Source organism: Hylobates moloch, unplaced genomic scaffold, assembly GCF_009828535.3.
Source record: "Hylobates moloch isolate HMO894 unplaced genomic scaffold, HMol_V3 SCAFFOLD_23, whole genome shotgun sequence".
NCBI lineage: Eukaryota > Metazoa > Chordata > Mammalia > Primates > Hylobatidae > Hylobates > Hylobates moloch.
The window spans coordinates 26,975,819-26,988,692 of record NW_026652298.1 but is presented as its reverse complement, the minus strand read 5'-3'; the positions used below and the strand labels follow the sequence as shown (position 1 = coordinate 26,988,692).

Sequence of the window (12,874 nt, the reverse complement as noted above, 5' to 3'; positions counted from 1 at the left end):
TTTTTTTTTTTTTTTTTTTTGAAACGGAGTCTCGCTCTGTCGCCCAGGCTGAGTGCAGTGGCGCGATCTCGGCTCACTGCAAGGTCCACCTCCCAGTTTGATGCCTATTCTCCTGCCTCGGCCTCCCAAGTAGCTGGGACTACAGGCACCCGCCACCTTGTCCGGCTAATTTTTTGTATATTTAGTAGAGACAGGGTTTCACCATGTTAGCCAGGATGGTCTCCATCTCCCGACCTCGTGATCCACCCGCCTCAGCCTCCCAAAGTGCTGAGATTACAGGCGTGAGCCAATGTGCCCGGCCTTCTTTTTTAAAAAAGTATGAAACGTTTCACGAATTTGTGTGTCATCCCTTTGCCTGGGCCATGCTAATCTCTGTACCGCTCCAATTTTAGTATATGTGCTGTTAAAGTGAGCACAAACTTCTTAATACTTTCATCTGTAGTAGGTATCTCAAAAGCTACCAAGAAGCCAGTAGGAGTATAATCATTGCTTATTTCCATCAACTGCTAAATGTAAAATGATATCTTGTATCAAATGATGTAATACCTCACTGCTCATCCTAAGTCACGCTTAGATTCCCCCAATTATTTTTCCCACTGTTCTCAATTATACAATTTTTATACTTTTCAAAACACTTGTCACCAGGTGCAGTGGCTCATGCCTGTAATCCCAACACTTTGGAAGGCCAAGGCAGGTGGGTAACTTGAGCCGAGGAATTGGAGACCAGCCTGGCTAACATGGTAAAACACCATTTCTACAAAAAATACAAAAATTAGCCAGGCATGATGGTGCATGCCAGTGCATGCCTGTAATTCCAGGTACATGGGTGGCTGAGGTGGGAGAATCGCTGGAGCCCAGGAGTTCGAGGCTGCAGTGAGTCATGATCAAGCTGCTGCACTCTAGAGACCTGGGCAACAGAGTGAAACCCTGCCTTGAAAAAACAAACAAAAAAAACCTCACAGCACTTTGGGAGGTGGAGGTGGGCAGATCACTTGAGGCCAGGAGTTCGAGACCGGCCTGGACAACATGGTGAAATCCCATCTCTACAAAAAAATATGAAAAAAAAAATTAGCTGGACATGGTGGTGCACACCTGTAATCCCAGCTACTCAGGAGGCTGAGGCAAAATTGCTTGAACCCGGGAGGAGATTGCGGTGAGCTAACATGGGGCCACTGCACTCCAGCGTGGGTGACAGAGGGAGACCCTATCTCACAAAAAGGAAAAAAGACAAAAGAAATGGGAAGATGAGGGGAAGAGAAATAGGAAAATGTCATAAAGGAGTTACTATCTGAACAGGGCCAACAGAAAGGTAAGATACTCCAACAGAGGTTAAGAGGGAGAAAGGTGATCTAGGGCTTCTAGGATAAGGGAATGGTTTACAAGGCAAAGAAGCATAAAGTTGCAAAGTGTCTTCCGGGCACAATCAGAAATCAGGTGTGAGGAGATACAACAACAGACAGGTAGAAAGATAGAGGCGTAAAGTGCTATGCTAAGCAAATGGGACTTCACTATACACACAATGACAAAGGTAGTATATGATCCTGGAACATTAATTTTACACAAGGATTTGTGGGAGAGTTAAATTTAACTGGAATGTCATTCAAAACATTTGTATCGTAAAGCTGTTGTACCCAGGCGAGTTAAGAAAACGCCACAATTTTAGACGAATTAAGAGTCCTTTATTAAGCCGGCGGCCAAAGAGACAGCTAATGCTCAAAACTCTCTCGGCCACGAGGAAGGGGCTCGATTAACTTTTATACCTAGGTTTAGGAAGGGGAGGGGGACTCAAATGTAATAATTCTACAGAAGAAAAAACATGCAAGAATCAAAAGAATCAAAATGGTTACAGAGTGATAAACAACTTAAAAGACAAATGGTTACAAGAAGAGCAACGGTACCAGATGCAAGGTTCTAAATCTTTCATTCTAATTAGATACAGGGTTTATGCCGGCCTCGAACTCAAGGTTTTATGTTGTTATCTCTTGGAGAAAAATCCTGGGAACTTCATACATTGTTGGTTGGTACCTTATCAGTTAATTGGGCTCCTTTGAAATGCTGAGGATCTGTTTACCCAGGCCAACTCCTCACGAAAGGGGGTTGGGTGAGGAGCCCTAGAGTCTTGTAAATTAAGGGGTCAATTGGAGTTTGTCCAGCTTTCCTAGCTAGAGAGAGTCTTATTTACATGAGAAGCAAGGCTAGGTGATTTAAAGAGACAAGCAGGACAAAATTCAAAGTAATGAGTTGAAGTAAAAACAAGGTTAGGCATTTCAAAGCAAACAACTTTCAGAACTTTTTTTTTTTTTTTTTTGAGACAGGGTCTGGTTCTGTCACCTAGGCTAGAGTGCAGTGGTGCGCTCTTGGCTCACTGCAACCTCTGCTGCCCAGGTTAAAGCGATTCTCATGCCTGAGCCTCCCTAGTAGCTGGGACTATAGGCACACACCACCATGCCTGGCTAATCTTTTTGTATTTTTAGTAGAGATGGGGTTTTGCCATGTTAACCAGGCTGGTCTCGAACTCCTGACCTCAGGTGATCCGCCTGCCTCAGCCTCTGAAGTGCTGGGACTACAGGCATGAGCCACCGTGTGTGGCTAGAGATGGGGTTTCCCCATGTTGTCCAGGCTGGCCTTGAACTCCTGAGCTCAAGTGATCCATCCACTTCAGCCTTCCAAAGTGCTGGATTACAGGCATGAGACACCTCACTTGGCCTTAAGAACTTTTAGGATGAGAAAACATAAGGCTTCAAAGAAAGTTCTAGATTTTAAAAAAGGCTGCTTTAAGCTATGTTCTCAGGTCTCCTATGTACTTTTTTTTTTTTTGGCCATACAGGGACTCTCCAGAAAAAGTTTAAGAAACACTGAAATAGAAAAAAAACTAAGAAAACTAGAAAGTGGTCATCCTCCTTTTCAAGAGCATAGTTGGTGAGAGGAGGTGTGTAATAGTAACGAAAGCAGTGGGCTGATTCAGTAATCTTGGTAGAAAAATGAATTTAAGTAGAAGCTTGGGGTTGGAAGTTCATGGTTTTTTGTTGTTTTTTTTTTTCAGGAGAGGAGAGATCTGAGTACATTCCTAAGTTGAAGTGAAAGAAGAGTTAAATATGAAGAAAACAACTGACAAAGCAAAGCCTCAGAGGCCAGGCACAGGGGGCTCACACCTGTAACCGTAGCACTTTGGGAGGCCAAGGCAGGAAGATCACTCCAGGTCAGGAGTTCAAGACCAGCCTGGGCAACAAAGTGAGGCCTTGTCTCAACAAAAATCATTTGAAAATACAAATAAAAGTTGAAATTATAAATTAAAAAAAAAAGAACAAAGCCTTAGAATTAGAAGGACAAAGGATCAAGAAGTCAAAAGGAGCTAACCCCAGAAAGAAGATGCTTAGTCACTCTGAAGCCATGAAATTTTAGCTTCAGCAAACACAGATCTCATCTGACTTATTCACTGCTGCACACCCTGGATTTAGTACAATGCTTGACACACACTAGATCTGAATAAATACTTGAATTATAATGAAGTAAAACCACCATGGTGCAATTATGATTCTAATATAATATTTGGAAACTTCTTTAAAAAAAAATTCTTACATTGTATTATCCTTTGATTCTTCAAATGCATTTAGTTCATGGATGAGAAACTGTCTGTCCAATGGAACTACAGGTTGACCAGATTCTGGGAGAAATAAATTCATGAGAACACTGAGTCTATTAAACTAAAAAGCAAATAAGATTTTGAAAAGAATCACATTTACCAGACATACACTTTTCAGATTTTGGAAGAATGATGACAACACATACCAAGACAGATCAAACTGCCTGTGATTTTATGACTTCCAAATATCTCTTTTGTTAAATGCATGTCTTAATATAGTTTAACATAAATTCACTTTTTAAATTCCCCAGTGTTTGGTTGGAAAAATACCGTTTCTGTATCCAAATTATAATACTAAATTTTAGAAGTCTGTTTATCAATAACTTATTTTTGAAAAGAATATCCATTTGGTGACAATAATTATAAATAAAAATTAAAGTTAACCTGAAGTGTGGGGCAACGGGAACTTTCACGCTTTGCTGGTGGGAAAGCACAATGGTACAGCCACTTTAGAAAATATTTGAGCGGTTTTCTTATAAAGGTGAGCATGCACTTAACCACACAATCCAGCAATCTCACTCTTAGCTTTTTACCCAAGATTAATGAAAACTTATGTTCTCACAAAAACCTGTATGTCAATGTTTATGGCAGCTTGATTCCTAATTGCTAAAACTAGAAACAACTCAATGCCCACCAACTGGTCATAGATGAGCAAACTAGCACAGCCACACAATAGAACAGTGTTCAAAGGAAAAACAAACATGGCTGAATCTTGAATGTATTATACTAAGTGAAAAGAGGCAGACTCGAAAGGCTACATCCTGTGTGGTTCCATCTGTAGCAGGGGTCCCCAACCCCTGGGCCACAGATTAGAAACTGGGCCGCACAGCAGGAGGTGAGCAGTGGGCAAGCAAGTGAGCGAAGCTTGATCTGTGTTTACAGCTGCTGCCCATCGCTAGCATCACTGCCTGAGCTCTGCCTCCTGTTGGCAGAATTAGATTCTCATAGAAGCGTGAACCCTATTGTGAACTGCGCATGCGAGGGATCTGGGTTGTGCACTCCTTATGAGAATCTAATGCCTGATGATCTCTCACTGCCTCCCATCACCCCCAGATGGGACCACCTAGTTGCAGGAAAATAGGCTCAGGGCTCCCACTGATTCTACATTATGGTGAGTTATATAATTATTTCATTACATATTACAACATAATCATAGAAATAAAATGCACAATAAATGTAGTATGCGTGAATCATCCCGAACCATCCTCCCAGGTCCATGGAATAATTGTCTTCCACGAAACTGGTCCCTGGTGCCAAAAAGGCTGGTGATATCTTGATTGTGATCTGGTAGTAATTACACAGCTGTAGGCATTTGACTAAAGCTATAGAACTGTACAGTTTAAAAGGTAAATTTTATTGTATGTAAATTATATCCCAGTTTTTTAAAAAAAGCCAAAACATTTAATATGAAAACTTGACCACTGTCACTATATTTCATTCTAGTGAAGCCTAAGTCCCCTAATTGATATTTTCATAATTTCTTCTTTTCTGGGTGTAACTGGTATCATACAGCCATCTATAACAAACAAAGGAAGGTAGAGATGCTCACATCAAAGATCCTTAAACCATAAAAATCATGAGTCTTTATGTAGTTAAGATGTATGTTTAATATTAAATAAAGGATCTGTAATGGAAAATTCTAACTTCACAAAGAATTCATTCTCTCTTGCAAAATCTACTTCCTGGCCTCGTTTCTTCGCTGAGGCTCATCTCCGAGGCATGAAGTAGTCAAAACAGAGATGGAACCTGAAACAAGGGAATCTGATGACACACATTCAGGGTGCCTCGGACCAACCCCTAGCTGCATCCCCCACCCCACCAAGTCCAGGGGTAACCAGTATTCTGACTTATTTATATCCAGTCTCTCCTCACTTTTTTGAGAGAAGACATTTAAAAAGTCAGCAGAAGATATTAAAAATATTCTCACCACTCAATAACTGTTACACTTGAAGAGAAAATTTATGTCTTAAGAAATAAAATTCGACAGATAAAGGAAATTTAACTGCCCACCCCCAAACCCCAATATCATTCTCTGCCTCCTATCACTAGGATGAGTTTGGAGTTTCCCCGCTGATAGAGTCTGGATATTTGTCCCTGCCCAAATCTCATATTGCAATGCACTCCCCAGTGTTGGAAGTGGGACCTGGCGGGAGTTGTTTGGAGCATGGGGGTGGATCCCTCACGGCTTGGTGCTGTCCTTACCACAGTGAGTGCGTTCTCACTCTGTGTGTGGCACTAACCTTCCCCACCCTTGGCCCCTGCTTTCACCATGTAACGTGCTTGCCACAGTGAGTAAAAGCTCCCTGAGGCCTCCCAGAAGCTGAGCAGATGCCAGTGCCATGCTTGTACAGTCTGCAGAACCGTGAGCCAAGTAAACCTCTTTTCTTCAACTAGGCATGGTGGCTCATGCCTGTAATCCCAACATTTTGGGAGGCCGAGGTGGGTGAATCACGAGGTCAGGAGATTGAGACCATCCTGGCTAACACGGTGAAACCCCATCTCTACTAAAAATACAAAAAATTAGCCAGGCATGGTGGCACGTGCCTGTAGTCTTAGCTACTCGGGAGGCTGAGGCAGGAGAATCGCTTGAACCCAATGAGGCAGAGGTTGCAGTGAGCCAAGATCACCCCACTGCACTCTAGCCTGGGTGACAGACACAGGAAGACTGCTTGAGCCCGGGAGGTCAAAGTTGCAATAAGCCATGATCACACCACTGCAGTCCAGCCTGTGCAACAGAGCGAGATTCTGTCTCCGGAAAAAGAAAAAAGAGACATAGTCTCTGTCTGTTGCCCAGACTGGAGTGCAGTGACGCGATCATGGCTCACTAAAGCCCAAAGCACATGGGCTCACATGATCACCCCCTCCCCGACCCCCGCTCAGCCTCAGCTAGGACTACAGACACGTGCTACCATGTGCGGCTAATTTTAAAAATTCTTTTCCAGAGATGGGGGTCTCCCTGTGTTGCCCAGGCTGGTCTCGAACCCCTGGGCTCAAGTAATCTGGCCTTGGCCTCCCAAAGCACTGAGATTACAGGTGTGAGCCACCCACCCAGCCTATGTTTTAACAAATAATATATTTAATCAGCGTATATTTTCAAAGCTTAATACATAGGAAAAAACTAGTGGCAAACAGGACAAAATATCAACAATTGTTTATTCTCAGTTCCATGAATTATAGATGATTTTTCCAAGTATATGCCTAGTTTAAGTGATTATTTAGTTATGTATTTTCCCTTGTGAGAATTTGTTTAAGCTACAGAAAGAACCCATGTGATTTTTGTGTCCCAGTCACCCAGATGGCACTGTTTGGTAAGAGAATTAGATTTCTAGGATAAACAGTTTCTGACAATTGGGGAAAGGGAAGAAACAGATTTTATGTGATAAACAATAACCACTTACCTGCTATGAGGACAGATGCTGTATACTTATATTTGTTGAATTCTAAATACTCTCGAATTAATTCATTAATTAGAAGGTTTTCATGAGACAATGATGGTCGGGGTTCACGGTCATCATCTAGAGCACTGAAAACTTCAGCTCGGATCCTTGCTTTTAAATGCCCTAATACCCCTTTTTTTTCCAAGGTGTCCTTTAAAACTGTTCGATATAAAATATTAAGGCTTAGTTACAGAGTAAATTTGTCATTCTTAGGCATACTTTGAAAAGAAATGTTGAACAGGTAAATGGTACAAAAGCAGCTCTCAATCTAAACATTGTGACAAATTATTAAACAATTACACTAACTACCACCAGCCATGTTTATACTAAAAAATATAGTTCTCATGTTGCAGTGATTTAGTCTTAATATATTTGAGCAAATTCAAGTTTATTCCTACATCATCAGCACTGTCAGGGGCTGTAGCCTAATAAATATTCTTTTTTTTTTTTTTTTTTTTTTTGGAGACAGAGTCTCGCTCTTTTGCCCAGGCTGGAGTGCAGTGGCACGATCTCAGCTCACTGAAACCTCTGCCTCCCAGGTTCAAGCAATTCTCCTGCCTCAGCCTCCTGGGTAGCTGGGACTACAGGCACGTGCCACCATGCCCAACTAATTCTTTTTGGTATTTTTAGTAGAGACAGGGTTTCACCGTGTTGGCCAGGATGGTCTCAATCTCCTGACCTCGTGATCCACCCACCTCGGCCTCCCAAAGTGCTGGATTACAGGTGTGAGCCACTGTGCCCAGCCAATATATAATTCTTTAGTGAGGGGAAAAGGCGGGGGATAGAATTATAGTTGCTTACTGCAACCTGAACTTAAGCCCCAGTCTCTCATGTATTTTCAAGAGTGTCTGCCACTGCACACAGGTTCTGCTTGTTGCTAACAACCTCCAGTCTAGAAAGATGATTAAAGAAAACAACTACATTCCATAAAAGAAGTCTGTTGGGTTACTGTGTAAAAACCTCTGATGGCAGGGCATGGTGGCTCATGCCTGTAACCCAGCACTTTGGGAGGCCGAGGCGGGCGGATCACGAGATCAGGAAATTGAGACCATCCTGGCTAACAAGGTGAAATCCCCGTCTCTACTAAAAACACAAAAAATTAGCCAGGTGTGGTGGCACGCACCTGTAGTCCCAGCAACTTGGGAGGCTGAGGCAGAAGAATTGCTTGAACCTGGGAGGCAGGGGTTGCAGTGAGCCGAGATGGTGCCACTGCACTCTAGCCTGGGCAGAGTGAGACTCTGTCTAAAACAACCAACCAACCAACCAACCAAAAAAAACACAAACCTTTGATAATCCAGAACCCTTTAGGGAGTGAAAAGGTGTTTTGGGTTTTTTGTTGTTGCTATTTTGAAACAATCTCGCTCTGTCACCAGGTTGGAGTGCAGTGGCACGATCTCGGCTTACTGCAATCTCCAGGCTCCCTGGTTAAGCGATTCTTCTGCCTCAGCCTTCCGAATAGCTGGGATTACAGGTGTGCGACACCACGACCGGCTAATTTTTGTATTTTTATTAGAGACATTGTTTCACTATGTTGGCCAGGATGGTCTCCATCTCCTGACCTCGTGATCCACCCGCCTCAGCCTCCCAAAGTGCTGGGATTACAGGCATGAGCCACTGTGCCCGCTGGCCTCGTTGTTTTAAAGACAACTATGAGTTAATTCCTTAGAACAGTAGGATTCTGAAATTTTAAGCCTAGTTAGAAATCTAGCACATGACTACATCAATGCCATCTTAAGGAGTCAGGGATGTGTATGCAGAATGTCAATCTAACTTACTGATTAGCCAGAGTCACCATGACAAAGCAGTTATGATCATGGGATTTCACTGTACATATTTAGTACAGATAATGGGGATCTTAGGACTGAACTGGCACCATCCCTTGTCGTGATCTGGAACTTTCTATTTTCAAACAGTTCCTACTGGCTAAATGACAACTTCAGAGAATAAACACATCTCATCCGCAGAGTCAAGAACATAGCAAGAGCTCAGTAGGTGTCACCTAGGAGGATTATAATACATTGCTGTATACTACTGGGAAATCAATGTAGTTTAATACTGTTCTGCACCCTGCCAAAGGCACCAAGTAAGTACACCACAAAAACAAAAATCCATAAAGAGAGCCCAGCAGCTTATCCAAGTCAGTATGGACATAAGACCTTTCTAAGCTTCAATAAATAACATCAACAATAACCCTGGATCATATGACTAAAGAGATAGAATCTTCACTGACTCTTGACCTTTCTTTCCCCTCATTTTTAAAGCATCCCTTCAACCTTCTTGCAGATAGGTTAAATACAGTTATCACCTGATCAGAGTTTGTAACAGGCCCATAAAAGGAAGGTACAGCCTTATCGTACTCTTAGAATCATAACTGAAGCCCTATTCTCTAATTCCATCTCTGGAAGTTAGATGGAGAGATTTTGTCACTGGCAAGGATCCTGTCCCGATTACTCTGTATTGCACACAGGACAGCCTCAAACTGGACAGAGAAATGAGAATTAGTGACAGTGGAAGGAGGAAAGCTAGCATGTCTCATCAGCACCTCGGTGGTGGATTACCAACCCATGCCTTAGTTGCCTTCTCTAAAATAATGAGCTCTACCTCTCAGAGATAGAACCAAGTAAGGAGGAAAAATGTGATCGTGCTTAAAAAAGGTAAAAGCCCATAAAATGTAACGTAACTGGCTGGCAAACAAGTTTTCACCGGGTTTCTTTTGGAGGTCCATACCACTTTACCTTTCCCTCTATTACACTTAGAACACTGGGCCATCAAAACTTCTTCTGAAAGGTCTTAACCTCGCCTATATTTCAATAGTACCTTTATTTTTTATTTTATTTTTTAATTTGTATTTTTTTTGAGACAAGGTCTCATTTTGTTGCCCAGGCTGGAGTGCAGTGGCACCACTATACCTCATTGTCACCTCTATCTCCTGGGCTCAAGCGATCTTCCTGCTTCAGCTGCAACTACAGGCACAGGCCACCATGCCCGGCTCTTTTTTTTTTTTTTTTTTTTTTAATAGAGATGGGGTCTCACTATGTTGGCCAGGCTGGTCTTAAACTCCTGGGCTCAAGCGATCCTCCCAAAGTGTTAGGATTACAGGCCTGAGCCACTGTGCTTGGCCATTCCAAGTGTACCTTTAAATCCTCTGAAAATGTATGCAATATTACATGTGATGTGTATTTCCCTGGGAACAGGATCTGTAGATTCATGTGAAATCTGTTCTTGTGGACAGACGCATGCCTGTTCTATGATTGTTCACCAGCCCTGTGCCCCAAATACACACTTTTATACACGTCTCCTCTCTAAAATCTCTAAGAATTACTAGTTTAAACCATGGGTTCCCTGCAAACTGGAACTGGTTTTATTTATTGGACAGCAATATTGCTCAGCGATTAAGACCTGATGCTCCAGTGCATCACAACTAGGTCCCCACGCTGTGTCTCTTTCTAGTGAAATCACTTTGGGCTATTTCACTTCTCAGTACCTCAGTTTCCCAATCTATGAAATGGGCATAGGGTTGCTACAATCAGGTAACACACAGGCTGAGTAGTGCCTGACACATGAAGCTCAATAACTATTATTACTATTACCTGTCTGGACACTTGCTTCAAAGTAAACAGTGTACGAACGTCATTAATAACTGGCACATCAGTAGCTTAGAGTATCTTTTCCTGAAAAGACAGGAGACTGGCCAGGCCAGCAAACTTTTTGCCTCTAGTTTCTTCCGAGAAAAAGGGGCCAGGCGCTCACGCCTGTAATCCCAGCACTTTGAGGGGGCCAAGGCGGGACGATAGCTTGAGACTAGGAGTTCAACATCAGCCTGGGCAATACAGCAAGACCCCGTGTCTACAAAAAAATAGAAAAATTAGCCGGGCCTAGTGAAGAGCCCCTGTATTCCCACCTGCTCTGGAAGCTGAGGTGGGAGGATCGCTGGAGTCCCGGAGTTTGAAGCTGCAGTGAGCTGTGATCGCGCTACTGCACTCCAGCCTGGGCGACAGAGACCGTCTCTTTAAAAAAAAAGGCAGGGAGAGGAAGGCTACTTAACAGGTTGTTCTAAGGATCCAACGAGACAACCAGGCAAACTGTTTAGGGCAGTGCCTAACCCAATAGGGGTTGTGGGAATTGTAGTCATCAGCCCTGAGTGCCAAGCCTGGTCCAATTCCTCCAGCCCCCGGCAGGGTCCAAGAAGATGCGTCAGGGGCCCAAGATGCAGGCCTGTAGGCCTCTTAGATGCTTGAAGATTATGCAACTCCTCCTTTAGCTCCAAACTGGCTTAAAACTCGCCAGTGGGCAACCTCTTCCCCATAAGAGCTCCCCGCGCACGGGCCGAGACAGCAGCCAGACGCTCCCCGCAGGCCCTCACACCGAAGACTGACGCCTGTAAAAGCCAACCCATGTGTTCCGCGCGCTCTCCTCGTATCCTATCCTTTCCACCAGATGAAGGCCCGACGCTTCCCTGCGGAGGCCTCCCTGGTCGCACTCACCAGCCTTCAACTCCGCCACAGTCGCCATTTTTCAACGGCCGCCAGGGGCGCGCCTCGGCTCTGCGCACGCGCAGCTCCACCCCACTCACTCTGCGGCGTGGTCTGTAGCCAATACGAGCACAGCTCTCGCCCCACCTACTTCCGCCCCTCTCAGTTTACGAGCTCCGCGGTTGAGTGGGTGGTGAATGTCAACCAGAGACTCCACCAATCAGCGAGCGCTCTCGAAGGGCCCAGTTGAATGAGACGGGAGTGAGGGCGGGAACTGAGGCAGTTGAGAGCCCTGTGGGGTGCTGCTGGCACCTTAGTGCTTAACTTTAGCCAGCTGAGTTTTTCATTCTCTCTGCAGCCGCAAGTACCAACTGCTAATAGTTACCACCTATTAACCTTGCGGTTCTCAAACTTGAGCATGAATCCTCATCACCTCGAAGACTTGTTTAAACAAATTGTTTGCTAGTCCTCCCCATAGAGTTTCTGATTCTGTAAATCTGGGGTGAGGCCCTGGAATTTGCATTTCTATCGAGTTCCCAGGTGGTACTGGTGCTGCTGGTCTGGAGATCACACCTCGACAACCACTGTATTAAGCGCTTACTGTGACGCCTTAGTGCATTATTTCCTTATGATCACGCCGTTTTTACAAAGAAGTAAAGAGTCCTCCATCGCTGAAGAGACTTAACCAAGGTCACCAGCCTGTCCTCTTCCACTCGCACTTACACAGTGCATGTAAGGAGTCCAGGAGCTTTTTATGGAACTAACTAATGAAGGAATAAGCTCTAACATCCCATAGAAGTAAAGGAAAAGGAACAGGGGAATAATGTACCCTAAACTGAGTGTGAGGTTGCATGATTCCAGTTGTAATGGCGGGGAGATCCAAACACTTGGCTAAATAATAAACATCGATTAGACGTACACCTGAGTGGCCGGGCGCGGTGGCTCACGCCTGTAATCCCAGCACTTTGGGAGGCCGAGGCGGGCGGATCACGAGGTCAGGAGATCCAGACCATCCTGGCTAACACGGTGAAACCCCGTCTCTACTAAAAATACAAAAAATTAGCCAGGCGTGGTGGCGGGCGCCTGTACTCCCAGCTACTCGGGAGACCGAGGCAGGAGAATGGCGTGAACCCGGGAGGCGAAGCTTGCAGTAAGCCCGAGATCGCCCCACTGCACTCCAGCCTGGGCGACAGAGTGAGACTCCGTCTCAAAGAAAAAAAAAAAAAGTACACCTAAGAGCGGCCAGGCACGGTGGCTTACGCCTGGAATCCCAGCACTTTGGGAGGCTGAGGTAAGAAATTCGAGAACAGCCTGGCCAGCCT

General features: G+C 44.3%; 1 protein-coding gene and 1 non-coding gene across 6 annotated transcripts in view; both read right to left on the bottom strand.

Moving 5' to 3' along the window:
* Positions 1 to 12,075, bottom strand: part of CEP20 (centrosomal protein 20) — a 22,982-nt gene extending 10,907 nt beyond the window's left edge. Inside the window, exons 1-3 of one of the 5 annotated variants that reach the window (XM_032145238.2) lie at positions 11,565 to 12,070; positions 7,042 to 7,239; positions 3,580 to 3,664 (exon numbers count right to left, since the gene is read on the bottom strand). In XM_032145238.2, the coding sequence (XP_032001129.1) occupies positions 3,580 to 3,664; positions 7,042 to 7,239; positions 11,565 to 11,592 (311 nt within the window). In that variant the 5' untranslated portion in view covers positions 11,593 to 12,070. Of the gene's footprint in view, positions 1 to 3,575; positions 3,665 to 3,813; positions 5,390 to 7,041; positions 7,240 to 11,564 lie in introns of those variants that run through there. The other 4 variants (XM_058434065.1, XM_058434066.1, XM_058434067.1 and 1 more) reach the window with 4 other exon arrangements.
* LOC116462805 (U6 spliceosomal RNA) lies at positions 313 to 416 on the bottom strand. Its single transcript, XR_004246462.1, has one exon. It is a non-coding gene; the product is annotated as a U6 spliceosomal RNA (small nuclear RNA).
* Positions 12,076 to 12,874: the final 799 nt, after the last annotated feature.